The 25,287-nt window shown below is 32.5% G+C and overlaps 2 protein-coding genes, 1 long non-coding RNA gene and 2 pseudogenes across 5 annotated transcripts; 4 read left to right on the top strand and 1 right to left on the bottom strand.

The window, feature by feature from the left end:
• Nucleotides 1-976: 976 nt before the first annotated feature.
• LOC146926093 (uncharacterized) lies at nucleotides 977-9,540 on the bottom strand. Its single transcript, XR_015034028.1, has 2 exons — nucleotides 9,405-9,540; nucleotides 977-1,285 (listed from the first exon to the last, which is right to left on the bottom strand). It is a non-coding gene; the product is annotated as an uncharacterized LOC146926093 (long non-coding RNA).
• LOC146926094 (katanin p60 ATPase-containing subunit A1-like) lies at nucleotides 1,558-5,891 on the top strand. The gene is made up of 7 exons (XM_085758491.1): nucleotides 1,558-1,739; nucleotides 2,732-3,206; nucleotides 3,583-3,780; nucleotides 4,155-4,399; nucleotides 4,649-4,807; nucleotides 4,952-5,039; nucleotides 5,373-5,891. Exons 1-7 carry the CDS (start codon nucleotides 1,609-1,611, stop codon nucleotides 5,652-5,654), a joined length of 1,578 nt encoding a protein of 525 aa, XP_085614617.1. The 5' UTR covers nucleotides 1,558-1,608; the 3' UTR covers nucleotides 5,655-5,891.
• LOC146926092 (uncharacterized) lies at nucleotides 6,896-10,246 on the top strand. Its single transcript, XM_085758492.1, has 6 exons — nucleotides 6,896-7,342; nucleotides 7,505-7,660; nucleotides 8,285-8,356; nucleotides 8,707-8,829; nucleotides 9,422-9,532; nucleotides 9,988-10,246. The coding sequence occupies exons 1-6, from the start codon at nucleotides 7,186-7,188 to the stop codon at nucleotides 10,071-10,073; spliced, it is 705 nt and encodes a 234-aa protein (XP_085614618.1). The 5' UTR covers nucleotides 6,896-7,185; the 3' UTR covers nucleotides 10,074-10,246.
• An 8,699-nt stretch (nucleotides 10,247-18,945) lies between these two features.
• LOC146926091 (putative pentatricopeptide repeat-containing protein At1g17630 pseudogene) lies at nucleotides 18,946-21,951 on the top strand (annotated as a pseudogene). The gene is made up of 2 exons (XR_015034027.1): nucleotides 18,946-21,526; nucleotides 21,811-21,951. The product of XR_015034027.1 is annotated as a putative pentatricopeptide repeat-containing protein At1g17630 pseudogene (transcript).
• LOC146926090 (katanin p60 ATPase-containing subunit A1-like) lies at nucleotides 21,794-25,208 on the top strand (annotated as a pseudogene). The gene is made up of 6 exons (XR_015007920.1): nucleotides 21,794-22,283; nucleotides 22,765-22,962; nucleotides 23,283-23,527; nucleotides 23,769-23,927; nucleotides 24,059-24,146; nucleotides 24,718-25,208. The product of XR_015007920.1 is annotated as a katanin p60 ATPase-containing subunit A1-like (transcript).
• Nucleotides 25,209-25,287: the final 79 nt, after the last annotated feature.

The raw sequence follows: 25,287 nt of genomic DNA, 5'->3' as shown, positions 1-25,287 counted from the left end.
ATGTTCACATATCATTCCTCTTAATTTTAATGCATTAAAAATTTGTTAAATGTAATTCTTCAATGTAACAAAAACAATTTTACAGTACATGTGTAGTTAGATTAATTAAGGAGGGGTCAACTCACTGTTGTGTTGAATCAATTATCATCTGCACATGGCATGCTCAATTATAAAGACAACAATGATCACTTATAGCATGATTAGTATAATTCACCCACCCATTGAGTTCAAATAAAAAGGAGATAAAGTGAAACAACGAACAAAATGTAGTGTGTGTTATGTAGAATTGCTTTTGAATGTATAATTACTAAAATAGACATAGCTAAAGGAGAATTGATAAAGGGCAATAAAGGAAAATAATAGGTTGTAATAATAAAATATAATATTTACCGTTTATAATTGATTCTAGAAAAGCTAGAAGCTAGGATTTGTAGCTTCATGGAGAATTGCTTTTGGAGGATAAAAGCAATTCTGAAAAGCCAAACCAAACACGTTGTTTTTGGCTAGAATTGCTTTTGGCACCGTAGAGAATTGCTTTTGACTGGGCAGAAGCTGAACCAAACAGGCCCGTAGTGTAGGAATATTGTTATTGTTGCAAATAATAAAGGCTTAATATGGGTTTTTCCCTTTTTTCACAAAAAAATATATTTTGTTTCACTTACGATTTTGGTTCCATAATTTGTAAAATGTCTGATTTTTTTATATTATCAACTCAGTTGTCGCGTAGTATCTCACGTAGTAAAAATCTCATTTTTTTATTTTATAACCATAATCGAACCAGTTGTGATTCAATCCAATTCAACTTCATTGAAATATAACCAAAGTCAAACCAACCACAATTGAACTGGTTCAACATCGGTCAAATCCAATTCATCAATATAACTATAATCAAATCAATTAACGAACTGGACGATCCTAGTTCAATTGAATGAATCGGACGGTTCAGTTCAATTTTAAAACATTGATTGTTGCATCATTAAAATTCAACCTCAATTACATAAATGAAGAAAATGTTAGACATTTTAAAAATTAAAAACCAAAATCATGAGTTTCAACATTATTTTAATTTTATTCAACATACTGCAAAATAACCAAAATCGATTCTAGAATATAGCCAACGTCAAACGAACACAGTTCAACGTTGTTTCAATCCAATTCAACCAGTCTGCAATATAACCAAAATCAAATCACTCAAAGAACTGGATGATCCTAATTCAATCGAATGAATCATTCATATCGATTTTAAAACATTGCTTGTCACGTCGCAGAAATCAACCCCAAATACCTAAATGAAGACAACATCATACATTTCAAAAACCAAAAATCAATAACCAAAATCACAAATTTAAAAAGGGGAAATCAAAATCATAAATAACACAAGAATAAAAAGAATCAAAACTTTAATCAAGTCAAATTACCAAAAAGCAAAAGAATCGTTAGTTAGTAGAAAAAGCAAAAACAGGCCAAGTTTGGTACTAGTTTTTTGAAATTCAAAAAACCCACGGGCCCACATTTCAAATCCTCAAAAGCCCATCAAAACCCAACCAACCAACCAAACGTCGGTCGAACAAACAACCAGCTCAGTTCATCCGCGAGAGAGAGAAAACAATGGCCGGTGGTGGTGGTTCTTCATTGGCAGGTTTGCAAGATCATGTGAAGTTAGCAAGAGATTACGCTCTTGAAGGTCTCTATGATACTTCTATCATCTTCTTTGATGGTGCTGTTGCACAAATCAACAGGTTCTTTACTCTTCTTTTTTCCTTTTTATTCTAAAGTTTGTTCTTTTACTACATTATAAATAATGGGTTTTGATTATTTTTGTATTTTGAGTAATTTTTGACACTACCCATTAATTATTTTGATGTGTGTTTCCCATTTTCATTGTAAAGTTTGTTTTTTGTTTCATTATAAATAATGGGTTGAAATTGTTTTTGCATTTTGACATTACCCATTTAATTATTTTGATGTTTTTTATATGAAATTAGCATTGTAACATCAAAGAGGAAAAAATGATTCACAATTGACTTGATTCATGAATGAGATGTTAGAATTCTTTGTATGTTGAATGATGACAGTAATTGAAGTTTTAAGTTGATGGATCTTTGGTTGTTTGATTATAATCAGCAACATTTCTTGATATGAATTAAGTGGAGTTTTGAGTTGGAAATTTTTTAGATGCATTTCGGATTTTCGTACCGTTCTTAACTTAAAATACACCTTTTGTGGTTATAATAAACTATGAGTAGTTAAGAACCATACGAAAAGCACCTAAGTTTTATCCTTTTAAATATTGTGTTGCAGTTAGTTGGTTTGCTATTCTGTCAAGTAGTTGATGAGATGTTAGAACTTAGAGCTATTTTTTGTATTGAATTATAACAGTAGTTGATGTTTTAAGTTGATGGATCTTTCGACTTTTGATTATAGTTAGTAACATTTCTTGATATCAATCAATTGGAGTTTTAAGTATGACCAAACTTAGGTGCATTTCCTTAGAGGCTTTTTGTTTGGTTCTTAACTTAAAATACACCTTTTGTGGTTATAACACACTGAGAAAATTATGGATTTAAGCAAATCATGGGTAGTTAAGTTAAGAACCACACGAAAAGCACGTAAGGAAATGCATCTAAGTTTTATAGTTTTAACTGTTGTGTTGTAGTTAATTGGTTTGGTTAATGTGCCCTAGATTTGTGTTGTATTTAATTGAAGAAGTTTGAATCTCGTATGATTGCAGGCATCTAAACAGTGTTGATGATCCTTTAATTCGTGCGAAATGGATGAATGTTAAGAAAGCTCTTTCTGAGGAAACTGAAGTTGTAAAGCAACTAGATGCAGATAAAAGGGCGTTTAAAGATAACCCTATTGGAAGACGCCCTCCATCGCCTCCAATTTCTACGAAATCTTCGTTTGTTTTTCAGCCATTAGATGAGTATCCTACTTCATCTAATTCTTCCTTCGATGATCCCGACGTGTGGAGGCCACCTAGCAGAGATACTAGTAGAAGACCCGGAAGGGGTGGTCAAGTGGGTACTCGCAAATCTAATCAAGATAGTAAATGGGCTCGAGGTGCTACGACAAAGACAACAAGTACCACTGGCCGTGGCGCAAAGGCTGGTGGTGCTACTAGCAGGACTAACTCAGGGGCCCGAGGATCAACTCCGGTAAAGAAAGGTGGTGCATCTGGAAAGTCTAGCAACACAGATGCAGTTGTAAGTTTCAATTTCTATGGAGCATTCTGCTGGACTACATTTTCTTTATCACATTTTGTTGTTACAAGAAGTTATTCCTACGTATTATTTATTCGGTGGACTCAACAAAATATTAATTATGTGTATGATCCTACAGAACCATAATTGAATAAGTTCTTCCGAGCATTTTGCTTTTTTTTATTTTTTGCTCTATTTACTTTACTTTCTGATCCAAAAAGAGTATAGAATGATGGGCTTTATGAGAGGTTTCTGACACACTGCAGCATCTCTGATTATAAGCTTATCCCTGACTACTGTTTGGGTAGTTTGAAAAAACATCAAACTTGCATCTGTTGTTTTGTCCTTATGGTTTTGAATGGTATTTGTACTTTTATAGAATGGTGATGGTGAAGATGGGAAGTCAAATAAGAGAATATACGAAGGTCCTGACCCTGAATTGGCTGAAATGCTTGAAAGGGATGTGTTAGAAACCTCTCCTGGAGTGAGATGGGATGATGTTGCAGGTCTTACTGAAGCAAAAAGACTCTTAGAAGAAGCCGTTGTGCTTCCCTTATGGATGCCTGAATATTTCCAGGTAACCTTAGACAATTCTCACTCCAAATGTTCTCTGAAAATCCTACTTGTCTGAAGTTTAGAATTCTGATTGTGGTTTATTTGTACGAGACTGTGTAATTGTTATCATGATAGTTAGTTTTAACGTTTAGACCCTTGATTGGATTTTTGATGAACAGATCTTGCATATATTTACTTTGCAACTAAGACCGATTTATGAAATTATTATTGCTAATAGGTTCATGCTTCTCTTGTTACATGAATCTCATATATACAACACTTTGGTTTTGAATCTCATATAACACTTTGGTTTTTTTTAACTGCTTCATTTCTAGGTCCATTCTATTAAGACTTGTTCGGTTGAGCTCATTATTTCTGTTTTTTTTTTTCTTCCAGGGAATTAGAAGACCTTGGAAAGGTGTCCTTATGTTTGGTCCTCCTGGAACTGGAAAGACACTTCTTGCTAAAGCAGTTGCTACTGAATGTGGGACAACGTTCTTTAATGTTTCTTCTGCTACTTTAGCTTCTAAATGGCGTGGAGAAAGTGAGCGAATGGTGCGGTGTTTGTTTGATCTTGCTAGAGCTTATGCACCCAGTACAATTTTCATTGATGAAATTGATTCTCTATGCAATGCTAGGGGGTATGTCTATTTTTGCTCTTTTAGAATCCCATCACACATGATAGTTTTTGAAACTCATTTATATTTCTATTTCTCTAATCTTCATTAAATCGGATTATATAGTTTGTCCTAGGTTGTGTCCAGTTCATTAAGTAATAGATATATCTTTTTTTCTTCTTCTTCTTGACTTGTTGGCTTCACTTTGAATTTGTACTCTTTCGATACTGGAATTATGTCACAATTTGATTGAATTAACTTCTATTTCATAAGGGCATCTGGAGAGCATGAATCATCTAGAAGGGTGAAGTCTGAACTTCTGGTTCAGGTTGATGGTGTAAGCAACAGTGCAACAAATGAAGATGGTAGCCGAAAATTAGTAATGGTCTTGGCAGCTACTAACTTCCCATGGGACATAGATGAGGCACTAAGGTTTGTATTTGGTTTTCTGTGTTCTTTTCTGAACTATTTATATAGAAAGTGATAAAAACTTTTGGTTAGTTATCTGTATCTGAGATATCTTCAAAGGTAATAGTCTACACTTTCTGATCCGATTTCATGTTTAATGTAATGCAGGAGAAGGCTGGAAAAGAGAATATATATTCCTCTTCCAAATTTTGAGAGTCGTAAAGAGTTGATCCGGATAAATTTGAAGACCGTTGAGGCAAGTAGTGTTTTTTCATTATTTTAGATAATTTTTGCTTTGGAAAGGTGTACCGATTTTCTACTATAAATATCATAAATTATAGTACATTATGTTTAAAGCTTTATTTATCAGGATTTGAGGATTAAAATTGCCAACAAAACAAAAAGTTGGCGTTGAGCATTTAACAAGATAGTAATATTCTTTTGTGAATGTTTTTATTTTATTGGAGTTGTTGATTAGTCACTAAACTTGCCATAAGGGCAGTTTATTGGAAGGACTGCAGATTCACTTATGCTAAAACAATAAAACTTGATTTTTATATTTATAACTGATCGTATCATCTTGCATCAGGTGGCCGCTGATGTCAACATAGATGAAGTGGCTCGTCGAACTGATGGCTATAGTGGAGATGATTTGACCAATGTCTGTCGTGATGCTTCCTTAAATGGAATGAGGCGAAAGATAGCAGGAAAGACTCGCGATGAAATTAAGAGTATGTCTAAGGATGAGATTTCAAAGGATCCTGTTGCCATGTGTGATTTTGAAGAAGCATTGGTAAAGGTCCAACGAAGTGTTTCTCCGGCTGATATTGAACGCCATGAGAAGTGGTTTCATGAATTTGGATCAGCATAAAGACACACCAATGGTAGTGTTAGTTTTATTTATACTACCACTTTGGTTCTTTGTTGTGTGGATGAGTTGTCTGTATTGTTTGTTGATATTTGACTTGTTTTTTCTGACGGGTTTCCTTGTTGTTTTATGGTGTTGGAGGATTTTCAATTGTTGATTTGTATCTGTCACTGCTGAATATTCTTGTAATGTAATCTAATATATGATTTTAAAGCTGTTATTCTCTCATTATGCACTAAACCTTAGCATTTGAATTTCCAACTTAATTATCTCTCTATCTAGTGCTAGTCGCCATGTAAATGAACATGCAACTTCTGCTGTTATGTAAAAGGCAAAAGCAGTCTTTCTGATGTTGGTATATCTTAAATTACACCAATTTGATTCAATAACCCACAAATGAAATATGGATTTATTGTAGTAAAAAAGTGACAGTAACTGCAGTCAGTTAATCAAAGTCATTGGATAAAAACATTTGAGGATTTATTGATATTCAAATGTAAGTAATCTATAACATGGAACATTTGAAGTTGATGACTGAGCTTCTTGTGAGACCAATTTCCAAATGTATTTTGCTGCTAAAGATTTTGCCTCTCTTCTCTCTGCTCTTCATCTTCAACTGTAGCAAAACATCCTGAATTTTGTTTTTGTTATATGGAGATGAAATTTCTGAAAAGGTTAAGGGTAGATGGGATTAAGAAACTACATGATAGCCGTAAAGCTCAGGAATATGTCTTCTTTGTTCAAACTGATTAGTTGCATTATGATAAGCTTTAAACTGTCTGATATAGGTTGATATTTGATGAGTAGAAAAGCTCATGTTTCAGTTTTGCATGTCATCATTCTCTTACATATGCTTGGCTTTTGGAATAAATTCTCACATTTAAATGGCTATAACATTTTTTTTGTGTGTGTGGATTTCAAACATTTTGATGTTGGTTCCATTCAACAAATTTGCCTCATAATGATGTCTTTTGATTCAAATTTTGAAGTGCCATATACTTTCACTTTGTAATTTGTATCTTCTAATTTCATATCAAGTTGCTCTACTCAGTTCCATATTTTTGAATGGGGTGGAAAAGACATAATTTCTTGTGAAGGTATTGCTTCAAGATTGTTACCTATATTCTTTAGTATTTTTTATTTTTTTATTTTTTTTATAAAACCATTTTTGTCTAAGGCACAACTACATGGCAAGTTTGTACCCTCTCATAACAAACAGAAAATATTGAGTATTTTGTCTTTCTTTTGTAATGAAAATTGTTCTTGTGTAGTGCCGAATTATTTGGTTGTGAGTTTGCATAATTAACTACGTACCATCTCATTTGAGTACAAAATTAGTCTTGTAATTCGTATACGACATTAAACCTATCCCTCTCAACTTAATATTTCTTAAGCTTAATAAACTCTCAACATTGCATTGGACTCATCACTTCTTATAGTAGTTAACTACTTTAAGACAAAAATAATAAAAAAAAATGGTAACGGAAATGGAATTGGTAAACTCAAGAGTTTGAATGTAAGCTAGGCTATAAATATGAAGTATAAGCTTATTACTCATTCTTCAAATTTCTTTCTATTCTTACAAATGGGAATGCTAAAATGGAGAAGTTTCACTCTTATATCCTTTTATCTAATCTATCTCTTCACATGCTACAATGTTTCAGCACAAATAATGTCCAACACAAAACTAGGTAAGAATCTTATTATTGAGTATTAGATATGTCAAAATTAATGATCTATTATTATTTATTTTTTCTTATTTTCATATATCATTGAATTTTTTTTGTTAGTTGTTTTCGTAGCTAATACATAGTGTAATGTATATAACCATGCATGGTGGTGTATTTGTGCAGATGATCTTGGTGATATTATTAACATATGTGGTTTACCATTATGTGGAAAAGGAAAATGTCAGCAACAACTAGGATTATTCAATTTTACATGTGATTGTGACTCTGGTTGGAAGACGTTAAAAGTTGGTCCCATTGAATCTTGCGTTCTTCCTAACTGTGAGTGATTTTTCATATTCATTATTGATGAAACTTGGAAGTTATTGAAAATTAATGAGAAATGAAAATATTATTTGAATGATGATTTTTCACTATAAAAGTAGAAAACATTGCATATAATATGACATTAAAATAAGTAGACTCTCATATTACATTTCTAAGGTAACATTATAAGCCTTTAATTTATTCACAAAAACTTAATTTTCAAGAAAACAATATAAGTAAAATTAAATTAAATATATTAGGTATTGTTTTTGCCGCCTTATTTTTGTCTTAATTAATTTATAAATAAACGTTGTGTTTTTCACCATGCTTTTTGCTTTTAAATATTCTTGTTTTTGTTTTCTACCAACTTGGACACAAGATCTTGCTTGCATTTTGTAGAACTAGTTCTTTTGAAGTTTTTATTTATTTTTATAAATACCTTTTGAAGCTTTTTAAAAATATTGAAAACAATAAATTAATATACGTAATAATTTTATAAAGCTATGGTTATTTTTTTGAGAGAAAAAAAAATTCAATTAAAACTAAGTTGAAAATTAATAGTGACACTTTTTTTTTGTTGCAAATGTGAAAGTTTATATAACAAAGGGAGTATGATTTTATTTTGTCTAAGAGGTGCAGGTACTGTTAATTTGGAGTGTGGTGATGGAAAACTTCCAACCGCACAACCCCAACTTCCAACTGATACAAACCGTAAGTTCATCACATTGCCTTCTTGTTTCATTTGCAATAAATAAATGTTCCCTATAGTCTTCAAAATTTTCAATCAATGATTAATCAATAGGTCAAACTTTTTTTTTTTTTTAGGGTAGGTCAAACATTTTTTTTACACTATTAGAAATGGAATATGAGACCGTCTTTAAAGTAAGATAAATATAAATATTTTTGTAAGAGCTGTTTGAACTTGAAGATTTTCTCTGTTACGGACCGGAGCACCAACTCCTCATTCTAAATTTTTATTAGAAAAAAATGAAATATTATGCAAAATAAAATGTGAAAGAAATTTAGTACATAAGCTAATTTCAGTGTTTGATACTACACAGCTTGTTTGTTTAATTTGTGTGGAGATGGAAAGTGTGTAAGAGATGGCTCTGACTTTAAGTGTCAATGCAATGAAGGCTCAGCCAATATTCTTAATGATCCTAAGATGTTTTGCTTGAAAAAATGTAAGCTGCTTATTCTTATTTATTCCTTCTTTTTTTTGCTTAGGTTAATTTGATCCATTGACCTTTTTGATTTTATATAATGCTTTTTCATGCTTGATTAGCTTGAACTTGTTTGAATTTCCATAAAGGTGATATTATTAACCCTTTGTTACTAAAAAGAACCTATGTTTCTAGAAGTGCACCTTTAGACAACAAAGATCGTTTGAAAGAGTACTTTGAAACGGCACAAAATTAATTTCTTTTCATATGAGCAAATCCGAATTCATGTTGAGAGTGGAGAAAGTAGTGTTGTTTTTGAAAGTGTGTTATTTGAGTCGGCCCAAGTATATTGACAACAATACCTTATTTTATGCCCTTAATCTTTTAATGACAACAATACCTTATTTTATGCCCTTCATCTTCTATTTAGCCTACTAATTTTATGACATTACCTCTATTATGATTATATTATCCGTTATGGTCTAATGTAAGTGTTTGCTGCATAGTGTATGTGAATGTCATAAAAATATCAAGTATGTGAATGTTATATATTAAGCATACAACTTTGATATACATAAACATAAGAGTATGTTAACCTTGAGCTTTTGAGTAGGTGGCGTAGGAGGAGATTGTGCTGGTCTAGATCTTGGTGGGTTCTTCACACCAGAAGCTCCACCTCCACCTCCACCTCCACCTTCACCTCCACCTCCAAATTCAGGAACTGGTAAGTACTTTATTCAAAATCTCACATAAATTTGCTTCATTCCTTAGTTTTTTTTTCATAAAATATGAAGCATGAAAGGTCTTAAATTGTACCCTTTGATCTTAAAACTCAAACTAAATTTGATATTTCACATTATAAAACTTTATAAGCTTTTCAACAATTACACATTCAAAAGTACTTATTAACACCTGAAAATTAAAACAAACCACATTCACCAGAAGCTGCACCTTCACCTGCAACTCCAAATTTAGGGCCTGGATCCTTTGGAACTGGTAAGTATTTTATTCAAAATCTCATATAAATTTGCTTGATTGCTTAGTTTTTTCATAAAATATGAAGCATGAAAGGTCTTAAATTCTACCCTTTAATCTTAAAACTCAAACTATATCTGATATTTCACATTATAAAACTTTATAAGCTTATCATTAAATGAATTTAATTTATGCATATGACAGGGTCAGGTGAAATGCTGAACTGCTCAAAGAAACTTTATATGCTGACTATAATGATATTAGCAATAATATTTCAAAGCTGGATTTGAAAGGGAACATTCAAATGCTGGAATTTTATCAATATGTCAGAGCTGGAATTTTATTGCAGTTATTTCTTTTTTTTTTTTTTTGTTTCCATTTTCCATATAAGTGTCCTATTTTCATTTTAATAATATAGTAGTTCTGACATGTGATCATTAAATAAAATTCTATTGATTATCTATGTATTCTGTTTCACTCATGACTCTCCAAAGAAAAGATGTCCCTAAAAAAATTCAAAAAACCAATAAGATTAACAACAACAAGATCAACATAAGATTATCATGAAAATAAATGAAATCAATCTTTAAATATTATTAACATCAAATTTGAATGAAAAGCAATTAGGTTATAAATAAAATGCAGTGTTTATTGATTTAATGATGAAATATGAGTAAGGAAATGAGAGAAAATCACTTACTCATAAATAAAAAATCTGGTGCGGTAGATTGATCTCGTATTATGGATGAACCGAAAAGATAGATGAAAAAGGAAGGAGAATGAAGAACACCATAGTCAAAGAAGATATTGGTAGTGGAAGAAGAATTCTATGTTTATGCATATGAAGAGAGGTGTTTGAAAAAAGAAGGAGAAGAAGAAAAAAGAAAGAGGAAGAAGAAAGTAAATGAAGAGAGAGTTGCCTTCTAAAGAAGTGGAGTGAAAGGGATGTGAAACTCTGAGGAAGAGTGTGGATCGCAGAATGAGAGAGAGGATGAGGGGAAAGGGTTTGAGAGTTATGATATGTTTGTTTGGAGTTTGGCTAAAATTGTGGATCAATAGCATCTTTCACTTGTCTTTTAGTGGATTTGAATTTCAAATAAAAAGATTTCCCTCCTATTCCATGAAAGCTAAATTTGGCTAAAAAAGTTATCTCTGAGTTTTTGTGATGTATAGGTGGATAGCTTGAAAATTTGACACTTGTCAAAATGTATTTAAAAAGTTCTCTGTAATAGTCTAATATTAAGATTAAGATTAAGATGAGCAACACAGCTCATTGTGAATCATCTATTGTCCATGTGTACAATATATCCCATGAGCTAGTGAATTCTTGGTGTTGGTCCCACGTGTGAGATGAAAATGCAAGCTTATCCATTGGTTGTGGGCAAAGTATAGTTTGGACCACCAAATACATTGCTTCGACTTATACCACCTCAATATAAACCATTGTAGGGGCGATTCTATGGCCCGGCGACCCCGGGCACTCGCCCGGGCTCCAACCCAATTTTTTTGCAATTTCTTATGTAAATCTCTATGGATTTCTTATATAAACCCCTATAAATTGGGCAATTTCTTTAGATTTTTTGATTATTTGCTTGCAATTTCTTATGTAAACCCCTATAAATATGTTGCAAATTTTTTTTTGCCCGGGCTTTACAATAATCCTGGCTCCGCCACTGAACCATTGATATATTATAAATTTATTCTGACGGTCTGGATCTTATGATAAAAAAGTTGGTACAATGTGTTATTTTAATGGTGTAAGTTGGGCCATTCTATTTGATGGTGTAAGCTAAATGGCACCTTGGTTGTGACCTTTACTAACTTGAAACAACTGAGGTAGGCTTATCCATGTGAGCTAGTAAATCCTTGCTGTAATGTACTAGTTTATTTTACTTGGATTAAGTGGTTTTGTTTTCACTTTGGTAGCAAAACCGTGTTCCCTTTTCATACCACCTTGTGTGTTGCTTTCTCATTGGTCCAAATACAACAAGGTCTTTATATATTTTCTTATATTAGAAACTTTTGGTTTGCTGATAGAATAAACTTCTTAAATGGCCATTTATGCATTAAGGCACATATGTATGTAATTCATTCTTGACCCATTAAGCCGTGCATGCTTGTTTGAACATTTCTTTCTAGAATTGCTAGATACACATGATCTTTGTGTCCATTTATGATTTTAACATGTAACTAATTAAAACACTCAAATACACAAGTTAAATACACAAATAATCAGAATCTAATAAAAATATAATTTGAATATGTTTATCATCTTTAAAACTTAAAATAGGGATTTTAAATTTTATCTCAATATAATTTGAATACGTTTATCATCTTTAAAACTTAAAATAGGGATTTTGAATTTTATCTCAACAAAGGATAATGCTTAGTTTAAGCTATGTTTGAACCCATGAGTGTTATTGATCAGTTTTGTGATTGATTTATATAATATGTGTGCACTACATTGTAATAATGACCTTGACAATTGATAATATAAAATGTTTATTTTACATTAACAACTCTTATATCCTTGAGCTTTAGTGGGTATAGTACCAAACATCTATTATTTAACTATGTATTTGTAACATTTAAATATTTAATTTTTTTTTACAAAGATAAAGGCAAGAAAAAAATAACAAACAGACAAAAAATTGACTATTCCCTAAGGAATAAAGTGCCAGCGACATCACTTCTGAGAAGATTGTCAAGACTAGCAGGGGGCGACTCGTGAAGAAGAAGATCAATATCAGAAGAAGCTTCAAACTTAGCCATGAAGTCTGCACAATGATTCCCCTCTCTAAGAGTGTGAGAAACCATAACATTGGTGTGGTGAAGCAATTTTTTTATATCTTAGATGAGAACAACATAGATATGGTACCTCTCATTGGGGACAATAATAAGATTAATGCAAACAAGGTCCTTGAGATATCTTCATATTGAGTTGTTGAAAGAATCTCTTTTTAAAATTAGAAAACCGCAAGTTTCTTGTATGTATAAAATCATAATCTTTAATAAAGAGCATTCTCCACTTCCTTGATGTGGTCTTAGCATTTTCAAACAATTGGGTGATATTGTTCTTTCTCTAAGGTACAAATTGTATGTTTGACTTTGCTGCAATATCTGTATTGACAAAGCTAAAACACCACGATATATATAATAAGCAAAATAAATTAGTGTCCTCACTTGACCAATTCAAGTTGTTCATATTTTTCTTGAGGGCATGATATTACAATCATTCCAGTACATAATGAATTAGATTTGTCCATATCAACATTTATATAATAACAAATTTAAGAATCTCTTCATGATTTCCAATATTATTTTTATACCATTATCCTAAAATCGATTATAAATAATTCATTTCCAAATCCTTAAAATGGACAAATGATGTCATCTTTTCAATAATTTTGATAGTATGTATTGCACAAATGAAATCCTTCAGGGAGTTTCATATATCACTATCAAGTGAGTCATATAAACCAATTGTAACACATCTTTCATATAATTTGAGCCTTTCATGTACTACTGAACTTAATCAAAAAGTTCTTGAATTTACTTCAGGTAAATATTTCTTTAAAGAATATATGTCTTTAAAAATAAATGGTAGACATTTACTTATTCACTTCTGGTGAACATATCAAACTCTATATATGTATTTTACCATTCTAATTTTCTTTTCGCACGTAAAATCATACATATCCATTTAACTTCACACCTTCAAGTCTGCAGACTACGAGTACAAACAAGGTCTATTTTGTGAAGCGAGTTTGATTTCACTATAATTGTCTCTTTTCATTTGTAAATATTTTCATTATCTATAACTTTAATAGACTTTAACTCATGATCCTCATTATTACTTATCACATATAGCGCTATATTATATCCAAAAACACTTCGACATTGACTTCATTTCGGTTCCTTCTCATTCCATTAAGATCTTTCATTCGTGACATAATTTATTAATATTTCAAAAGTTTCAGGTACCTGATCAGTTTTTATGGAACTGAAAAAATCAATTATGACATAAAACTCTTTTAGAGTTTCTATATCCTCGTTTGGTTTATCATTACTTTAAGCTCCTTTTCTTATCGACGATTTTTATATTTGGAACCGATTGATCTACCATACTTCAGGCACGGTTGAGACTCATTTGCATATTAGATTATCTGACAAGGACATCTATTTCATTTGGAGCATTAGCAGCTGATATTTGATTTATTTAACTTTGCAAATGAGTTATATCTTGAGGATCAAGACGAGACAATGATATTTCCTTTCAAATAATTTATTTGAACTTCAGGTTCACATTTTCAGCTGCTTATTATCTCCCCCCTAATATTGAGAAAACTAATCCACCAATTGATAATCAGCTTACTGGGCTATAAATCAGTTGGCTCAACACAATTAACGATAGAGAAGATTCATATATATCAAATATATTTTCCCAATATTCTTTCAAGATTTATCTTAGTGCATTATATTGGAGCAATTGTGATATACACAACACATCCAAAATCGACTTGGATGAGAAATATTAGGTTGTTACCCTAAAACCAATGATAGGTTAGGGGGGATTTATATATAGTAATGTGTTGGCTTAATGCATATCAATATCTCAACATACAAGATTATTGATTCCCAAAATATAGTTTATAAGACATAGTCTCATAACCAAACTAGATGTTATAAGGTATAGTCTCGTAAGTATCAATCATACAATTAACTTTAGACGTCTAAAGAATGGATCTTCAAGTCCATTTTTATGAGCATATGCTACCAGCTGTTTAATGTTAATTTCAACTGATGAATGATACTTAGTTCAGAAAATAAACTCTTAGTCAAATTGTTGACCTAATAATCTCACAAAATAGTTTCTGCATCATAATAGATCCAGGATAATCCAACCGGTCTTGCCAACGATTTATAAACTTCTGGTTTACAAATAATACGTGCTTCAATTGCACTAATAATATAATATGTTAACTTCAGGTTTGCAATAGCATGTGCTTCCATTGCACTAATATAAGTGTAGTTAATCCAGACGATAAGACATGTAATTTTTTCACTACACTTATTTATCAAAAATTTGTCTAATAATATAGAGATATTCAACATATCATTCATTTCTTATTTCAATATGATATTCTAGATATCAAAAATTTATATTCTTTCATGTAACAATATATTTGCTCTTCGGGAGCCTTCAATAATTTTTGTAAAGTCAAATATAATACTAAAATTAGTTTCTTTCCTCATTTTTAGTCTTCTACAAAAGAAATATTTCATTTACCTACAATATCCAACAAAATATACATAAAATTATTGTTCTCCTTAAGGTGGTCATGTTTTAAGATCAATAGTTACTTGAGACCTCAAAATTGTTAAGAGATGCATTTAGAAGCAATCAATAATTCAAGTTTCATTCATTGTTTTTTTTTTTCAACTAATTTTTTATTTTTTAATTCAACACAACACTGTTCTTAAATCTTAATATATTAAACAGAAGAATAATTGTCAAATTCACGATTATAATACTTACTATTTCATTAGGAAAAAAATTGTGGCAAATTAAAAGTGTCGATATGCAAAGAGGTGAAATAGATGACAATACCTCTAATTTATGTCTTGTGTGAATTCATTAGTAGTAAAGATCAAAATCATCATAAACCATGAGTAATAAACTTTTACCACTTTCACATGCATCATATCAATTTTAATGTCTACTATATCAATGTCTTGCTACTTCAGGAACCGATTCAAAGGACAATTTTTTTTTAATTTTATTTCATCCAGGTTAGATTGTGATCAAATAGATCTTATAAATTTCAATTGTGACCAAAAGATTTAGTTCTTCGAGAACTCAACCACAAACCTCTATCGACCATGACAAAGGAAATCACAATAGTTTTGTTTTCCAATCGTTCATGAATGCTTGCTATTATGTTATTAGTTCTTCTAGAACTATATCTCAAATCTTTATAAACAATAATAACAAAAACAATATTCATTCTTTGAGCAATCCTTCGGGGATGCATTAATATCACAAGAAAAAATAGTTCTTCAAGAACTATATCATAAAAGATCTTTATTGTTTGAGCAATTTAAAAAAGAAACATATTTCATCTTTAGATACAATTATTGATCATTAGAATAACATCTAATATAATATTTTTCTCTAAATTAATTTCAGAAGATAAAACACCACAATTTAGAAAGTAGTACTAATATCCATATTCAAGAAGACAAAAAGTGTTGCTGAAAATCTAAATTAATTCAAAATTGATAAATAAATAGACTGGTAAGAAGCCAAGAAAGCAATAATTCCATAAACTTAATTAAAACAAATAACAACAAGAGATGGGATGGACTTACGGTGACTATATGCGAAGCAAACATAAGTCTATACCATGTACAACCAATAGTAAAATTTCAGTGATAAGTTTTTCTTTAAGTTCTTGTTTTGCTTATCTGACTTCGCCATCATTTTTCATTGTAATGAATGCAAATTTTATGCTTATGTCTTTTTGTAACCGATCAAACAAAGCTAATAACAAAAACAATGAGAAAGAACATGATAGGATAATCATGTTGATCGTGAATAGATTAGTGGAAAAAAAATGATGAGAAGAATAAAATTTCTAGCAATATAATCTCCAAGGTAATTAAACCATCATTTTGATAATCTATTTCTTCAATATTAAATTTTCGTTCTTCAAGAAATATATATAAGGTAAGGAACATATGTGCCTTTTTAATCTCAGCCATTTATTTTTGATCTAATGGGTGATGATCATTCTCATCATTCTCATATAAGATAGACATTCTCATAACATACATCCTATATATATATATATATATATATATATATATATATATATATAGAGTCAGGATCCGTTGACACCAGGTGTAAGTCATAAGACTTACACCAAATCTCAACCATTAATTTACTTTAATCTAGAGGCTAATGATTGTTCACTTAAAAGTATACGGTAACACCAAATGTATTTTTCTCACCTTAATACCTCCCTTTTTTTTTTTTTTTTTTTCCGAACCTTCGACTCAATCTTCATGCGCCTGTGTTTTACCTCATGAATCTTTATTTGCTCTATTCTATTGTCTGTGTTTATCAATCAATTGAGTTGTGTAGGAAAGTGATGGAAAGCAATTCAATTTATTGAATTGTGGTTTTATGAAATAATAACATGATTGGCGATTCACTACTACCTTCTTCCAACGTGATTTTCTTTGTGCCAATTTCTAGTGATTGTCTGATGCCATGTCAATGATTAAAAGTTCAACAACCAACATTTGATGTGATTATCCCTTAATAATACGAGTTCACGTGGAAAACAAAAATTGTGCACCTCCCTTCTGAATTTATTAATCGAAATTCAACTGGTGTGCAATCTAAACAGCTTAATCGAAAAGCAACACTGCAATCGATCGAAATCAACTTCTATGAAAATTTAAAAGCTTTCATCAAATTGTTAGGTGTTGTAGATCTGGGATTTGTTCTTGTTGGTTGTGATAAAGGACGAAACAGAAAAGAAGGCTCATGTGCATCTCTTTTGAACTAATTGTGGGTGGTCGGATTAATTAGATTTAATGGTTAAGATTTGGTGTAAGTTTATTCACTTACACCTGGTGTCAACGGATCCTGTCTCATATATATATATATATATATATATATATATATATATATATATATATATATATATATATATATATATATATATCAGACCTTCATAAACCAAGATAAAAATTTGATTGTTTTCGATCCTTCAGGGACAATTCTTTTGATCTTCATAATGATCAATAACAATATATTCTTTAATCCTTCAGGGATGCTCAATTTAATTTTTTTTTTCAAGAATGAAAAATATGCTAATGTGTTCACTAAGCAAAATTCAATTAAATTGATCTTGTGATACCGAGTATTACTACTTTATTTTGTTAGTGTATTTATCTATAGAAAAACTACTAGAATGAAGAGAAATACTTAAATGGTCTAGATTGAAATGGATTGTATGTTTAAAATGATAACAAACACATATTCACTTACTCAAAGATATTTGATACATCTTGATGTTCTTTTCTTTTGAGAGAGAAGAAACAAAATTCTCCAAGTTGGTTATCAAATCACTCATATTACAGAAACATATACCATTTTCATGATTTGTCTGCTTGCTTGCAACTACTAAGAATCTATTGTTGAAAACACAAAAACTTAATTAAAAAAAATTGTTGGTAATCGATTTGGACAAAAATGAAGGATTCAAGTGAATATTAATAAATTCAATATCATGCATTGTAAATAAAAAATGACACTTATAAGAAAATTTTAACTTTCATGTGATTAAAAGGATGAGCAATACCTATTTTCCTCATGGATTCAAGCGATTGCATAATCATTGTCTAAAATCATCAGATACTCAATTTGCTTTTTTTTTTCTTCAACACTTTTCATTGCAACCATTGTGATTAATCTTGTACTCATGTTTATGACTAGATTATACTCATTGGATCATACTCAATCTATGTAATGGAATCAAACAAACACAAAAATTAAAACAATCAAAAACAACATGATGTAATGATCAAATTAAATTAATCGGTGAAAAGAAACAAGAATAAGAAAACAAATTCTTGGAATATAGCCTCCAAGATAATTAAGTCATTGCTCTGGTATAGTTCGTGCTGATAACGTGTTATGAAATAAACTAAAAGCACAAGATCAAAGAAGAGGAAGAAGAAGAAGAAGAAGATGATGATGAAAGTATTTGTATTATTCTCTTCACAAGTGTGTACTTTACATTACAATATATGTCTTATTTATAGGACACAAATGGACAAGTGAATGATCAAACCAATTAAAGACCACTAACCATACATTTATTAATGGGGGTTATAGGAAAGTGGAAGATTAAGGACATGGACATCCACTAATATTCATAACAAATATCTAATATTTTTGGGTTTTTTCAACTTCAACAATTATTTTTGAATTTCGATATTTTTGGAGTACGTAGCTTAAAATTATTGTGTGCTTCCTCATTACAAATTCATAACTAAAATCACTATTAACCCTTGTGAAACATACTCAAACTGGCATGGACTCGGTTTTATTCAAAACCCAATTTTCGAGCCAACAGCTTCTTTTCTTTTTTTTTTTTTTTTTTGAAATGGCAAATTTTATTCACGTCAGAAAATGCTAGGGGCATAAACCACGGAGAAACTGAATACAAAGACGGCACCGCATATAGACGGAATGCCGAAAATACAAAAACAACACCCAGATTAATGAAGCAAAACTATACAAACTAACAATTGCGCGCATAGCAACACCGAACAGCAAGACAGAAAGCAGAAAAACAAACACCAGTCACAACCCAACCCAACAGCTGCTGGACAGGAATACTGCAGAACAGCCTGGAAGCGCTGCCCATCAGAACCAAACGGAAAGCTAGCAGAAACTAAGACCCACCTACAGTTACTCCAAAGCACCCAACCTGCTAACACCTCAGACTGCCAACGGCTTCATTCTCCCTCCTTCTTCATCCACGGTTGCAAACCACCGGATATGAAAAACTTGTTATCAACATCACTTCCATATCCAAAACTCACACCTTCATTCATCAACAACAACAACCATCTTCTCGATTTCTTCGATCACCTTCTTCATCACCAATGCTTCACTCTTCAACAAACTCGTCAAATTCACACTCAATTAATCCTCACAACCACCCACCATTCTTCCTTCTTATCCGCCCGCCTCATTGCAACCTACTCCCGCTTCAATTCCATCTCCGAAGCTCGAAAAATCTTCACAACTACCCCATTTCAATCCCTTTCAAATCTTGTATGGAATTCTATCATTAGAGCTAATGTATCACATGGCCATTATAATTATGTTGTTAAACTTTATCATCAAATGATAAAGTTTGGATTTTTACCTGATGGGTTTACTTTACCTTTGATAATTAAGTCTTGTTCTAAAATTGGAAGTGTTGGTCTTTGTAAAATTGTTCATTGTCATGTTTTGGAGATGGGTTTTAAGAATCATGTTCATGTGGTGAATGAATTGGTGGGTATGTATGGGAAAGTTAGGAGAATGGAGGATGCATGTAAAGTGTTTGATGGAATGGTTGTTAGAAGTGTTTTGTCGTGGAATATGTTGGTTTCGGGTTATGCTTTTAATTTTGATTCTGTTGGTGCTTTTAGGGTTTTTAAGCGGATGGAGTTGGAGGGTTTGAAGCCGAATTATGTGACGTGGACTTCGCTTTTGTCGAGTCATGCTAGATGTGGACTTTATGATGAGACTATGGAGTTGTTTAAGGTGATGAGAATAAAGGGAGTTGAGGTTAGTGGTGAAGCTGTAGCTGTCGTGTTGTCTGTGTGTGCTAATATGGATGGAATTCAACGGGGGAAGGAAATTCATGGGTTTGTTATTAAAGGCGGATATGAAGATTATTTGTTTGTGAAAAACGCGTTGATAGGGATTTATGGGAAGAAGTGTGAGGACCTTGGGGATGCACATAAAATATTTTCTGACATAAAGAACAAGAGTTTAGTAAGTTGGAATGCTTTGATATCGTCGTATGCTGACTCGGGATTATGTGATGAGGCCTATGAAGTATTTTTGAAGCTGGAGAAATCGAACGGTCATTCGCCGGTGAGACCCAATGTAATAAGTTGGAGTGCTGTGATCAGTGGTTTTGCTTCTGAAGGTTGTTTCGAGAAGTCGTTGGAACTGTTTAGACGAATGCAGCTAGCAAAAGTAATGGCCAATTGTGTCACTATTTCGAGTGTTTTATCTGTTTGTGCAGAGTTAGCAGCATTGAACTTGGGTAGGGAGCTGCATGCTTATGCCTTTAGGAATCTCATGGATGACAATATTTTGGTAGGGAATGGTCTTATTAACATGTATATGAAGTGTGGGGTTTTCAAGAAAGGACACTTAGTATTTGATAATATCGAAGGTAGAGATTTAATTTCATGGAATTCATTAATTGGGGGATATGGAATGCATGGGCTTGGTGAGAATGCATTAAGAATTTTTGATGAGATGATTAAAGCTGGAGTGAGGCCAGATAAAATCACATTTGTTGCTGTTTTATCTGCATGTAGTCATGCTGGACTTGTTGCTGCGGGCCGCAACCTTTTTGATCGGATGGTCACGGAGTTTAGTATCGAGCCTACTGTAGAGCACTATGCGTGCATGGTTGATCTCCTTGGTCGTGCTGGGCTTTTGCAAGAAGCAAATGATATTGTGAGAAACATGCCAATTGAACCAAATGAGTGTGTTTGGGGAGCTCTTTTAAATTCATGTAGAATGTACAGAGATACATATCTTACAGAAGAAATAGAATCACGAATTCTAGCCCTTAAGTCAAAAATAACTGGGAGCTTCATGCTGCTGTCCAATATTTATGCTGACAATGGAAAACGGGAGGATTCTGCCAGGGTCAGGGCCTCAGCAAAGGAAAAAGGTTTAAAAAAAATACCTGGTAAGAGTTGGATTGAGGTGAGAAAAAAGGTATACACATTCTCAGCAGGGAATGTAGTCCATTTGGAACAAGGTGAAATTTGCACGATCCTTAATGAATTGGCACTTCAAATGGCGAGTGTACATTATAACATCAATAGTTGCTTTGATCAACAATATAATTCCGACGAATCAGAGCTCTTACTTGTAGCAAACTGAGAGGGGCTAGATTTTTTGTGACATGCCTTTCTCTACCATGTACACATTTTAGCAAATGTTTAACCGATTACATTTAATATATGTATAGATTTTTTTGATCTGGCTTGCATTCAATAAAATATTCTTGAAGTTTTTTTTTTTTTTTGTTTGATAATACCTTCCGAAGGTTTTTCAAAAATATTGAACCACGCGAAAAGCACTTAGGGAGATGCATCTAAGTTTTATCGTTTTAACTGTTGTGTTATAGTTAGTTCGTTTGGTTAATTGTACACTAGATTTGTGTTGTAGTTAATTGAATAAGTTTGAATCTTGTGTGATTTCAGGCATCTAAGCAGCGTTGACGACCCTTTAATTCGTGCGAAATGGATGAATGTTAAGAAAGCTCTTTCGGAGGAAACTGAAGTTGTAAAGCAACTGGATGCAGATAAAAGGGCGTTTAAAGATAACCCGATTGGAAGACGTCCTCCGTCTCCTCCAATTTCTACTAAATCTTCGTTTGTTTTTCAGCCATTAGATGAGTATCCTACTTCATCCAATTCTTCCTTCGATGATCCCGACATGTGGAGGCCGCCTAGTAGAGATACTAGTAGAAGACCCGGAAGGGGTGGTCAAGTGGGTACTCGCAAATCTAATCAAGATAGTAAATGGGCTCGAGGTGCTACGACAAAGACAACAAGTACCACTGGTCGTGGCGCAAAGGCTGGTGGTGCTACTAGCAGGACTAACTCGGGCCCGAGGATCAACTCCGGTAAAGAAAGGTGGTGCATCTGGAAAGTCTAGCAACACAGATGCAATTGTAAGTTCCAATTTCTATGGAGCATTCTGCTGGACTACATTTTCTTTATGACATTTTGTTGTTACAAGAAGTTATTCCTACGTATTATTTATTTGGTTGACTCAACAAAATATTAATTATGTGTATGATCCTACAGAACCATAGACTCAACAAAATATTAATTATGTGTATGATCCTACAGAACCATAGACTCAACAAAATATTAATTATGTGTATGATCCTACAGAACCATAATTGAATAAGTTCTTCTGAGCATTTTACTTTTTTTATTTTTTGCTCTATTTACTTTACTTTCTGATCCAAAAAGAGTATAGAATGATGGGCTTTATGAGAGGTTTTGGCGTGTCCAAGTTTCTGACACACTGCAGCATCTCTGATTATAAGTTTATCCCTGACTACTGTTTGGATAGTTTGAAAAAACATCAAACTTGCCTTTGTTGTTTTGTCCTTATCGTTTTGAATGGTATTTGTACTTTTATAGAATGGTGATGGTGAAGATGGGAAGTCAAATAAGAGAATATACGAAGGTCCTGACCCTGAATTGGCTGAAATGCTTGAAAGGGATGTGTTAGAAACCTCTCCTGGAGTGAGATGGGATGATGTTGCAGGTCTTACTGAAGCAAAAAGACTTTTAGAAGAAGCCGTTGTGCTTCCCTTATGGATGCCTGAATATTTCCAGGTAACCTTAGACAATTCTCACTGCAAATTTTCTCAGAAAAACCTGCTTGTCTGAAGTTTAGAATTCTTATAATTGTGGTTTATTTATACGAGACTCTGTTTAATTGTTATCATGATAGTTAGTTTTAATGTTTAGACCCTTGATTGGCTTTTTGATGAACAGATCTTGCATATATTTACTTTGCAAATAAAACCGATTTATGATATTATTATTGCGAATAGGTTCATGCTAATAGGTTTTTTTAACTGTTTCATTTCTAGGTCCATTCTATTAGACTTGTTCCATTGAGCTCATTATTTCTGTTTTTTTTTTTCTTCCAGGGAATTAGAAGACCTTGGAAAGGTGTCCTTATGTTTGGTCCTCCTGGAACTGGAAAGACACTTCTTGCTAAAGCAGTTGCTACTGAATGTGGGACAACTTTCTTTAATGTTTCTTCTGCTACTTTAGCTTCTAAATGGCGTGGAGAAAGTGAGCGAATGGTGCGGTGTTTGTTTGATCTTGCTAGAGCTTATGCACCAAGTACAATTTTCATTGATGAAATTGATTCTCTTTGCAACGCTAGGGGGTATGTCTGTTTTTGCTCTTTTAGAATCCATCACACATAATTTTTGGAACTTGTTTATACTTCTATTTTTTTTAATCTTCATTCAATTTGATTATATAGTTTTTTCTACGTTGTGTCATGTTCATTAAGTAATAGAGATATCATTTTTCATCTATCTTTGACTTGGGTTCACTCTTAATTTGTACTCTATCTGGACTCTAGTGTTATGTCACAATCTTATAGAGTTGACTTGTTTCATCAGGGCTTCTGGAGAGCATGAATCATCTAGAAGGGTGAAGTCTGAACTTCTAGTTCAGGTTGATGGTGTAAGCAACAGTGCAACAAATGAAGATGGTAGCCGAAAATTAGTAATGGTCTTGGCAGCTACTAACTTCCCATGAGACATAGATGAGGCACTAAGGTTTGTATTTGGTTTTCTGTATTCTTTTCTGAACTATTTATATTGCAAGTGATAAAAACTTTTTGTTAGTTATCTGTATCTGAGATATCTTCAAAAGTTTCTGATTTGATTTCATGTTTAATGTAATGCAGGAGAAGGCTGGAAAAGAGAATATATATTCCTCTTCCAAATTTTGAGAGTCGTAACGAGTTGATCCGGATAAATTTGAAGACTGTTGAGGCAAGTAGTGGTTTTTCATTATTTTCTTAGCTTATATAGGATATAGGAATTTGAGCTTGACCCTTGTAAGGTTTGCTTTGTAAAGTTGTACCAAATTTCTACTATGAATATCATAAATTATAGTATTAGATTATGTTTAAAGTTTTATTTCTTAGGATTTGAGGATTTAATTGCCAACAAAACAAAAAATGGCATTGAGCATTTAACAAGATAATAATATTCTTTTGTGAATGTTTTTTTATTAGGAGTTGTTGATTAGTCACTAAACTTAGCATAAGTGCAGTTTATTGAAAGGGGGGCAGATTCACTTATGCGAAAACAATAAAACTTGATTTTTATATTTATAACTGATTGTATCATCTTGAGGGGTAACCTTGGCGCAACTGGTAAAGTTGTTGTCATGTGACTGTAAGGTCACAGGTTCAAGTCCTGGAAACAACCTCTTGTGTAAAAACAGGGTAAGGCTGCGTACAATACACCAAATGGTGGGACCCCTTCCCGGACCCTGCGTATGCGGGAGCTTCAGTGCACCGGGTTGCCCTTTTTAACTGATTGTATCATCTTGCATCAGGTGGCCGCTGATGTCAACATAGATGAAGTGGCTCGCCGGACTGATGGCTATAGTGGAGATGATTTGACAAACGTCTGTCGCGATGCTTCCTTGAATGGAATGAGGCGGAAGATAGCAGGAAAGACTCGTGATGAAATTAAGAGTATGTCTAAGGATGAGATTTCAAAGGATCCTGTTGCCATGTGTGATTTTGAAGAAGCATTGGTAAAGGTTCAACGAAGTGTTTCTCCGGCTGATATTGAACGCCATGAGAAGTGGTTTCATGAATTTGGATCAGCATAAAGACACACCAATGGTAGTGTTAGTTTTATTTATACTACCACTTTGGTTCTCTGTTGTGTGGGATGAGTTGTCTGTATTGTTTGTTGATATTTGACTTGTTTTTTCTGACGGGTTTCATTGTTGTTTTATGGTGTTGGAGGATTTTCAATTGTTAATTTGTATCTGTGACTATTGAATATTGATGTAATGTAATCTAATATGATTTTAAAGCTGTTATTATCTCATTATGCATTAAACCTTAGCATTTGAATTTCCAACTTAGTTATCTTTCTATCTAATGCTAGTTGC

Source organism: Medicago sativa, chromosome 4 (assembly GCF_051527215.1).
Source record: "Medicago sativa cultivar Bolivia chromosome 4, Bolivia_mono, whole genome shotgun sequence".
NCBI lineage: Eukaryota > Viridiplantae > Streptophyta > Magnoliopsida > Fabales > Fabaceae > Medicago > Medicago sativa.
Note: the sequence above shows the minus strand (reverse complement) of the source record. Positions and strands in the feature narration are given on the sequence as shown.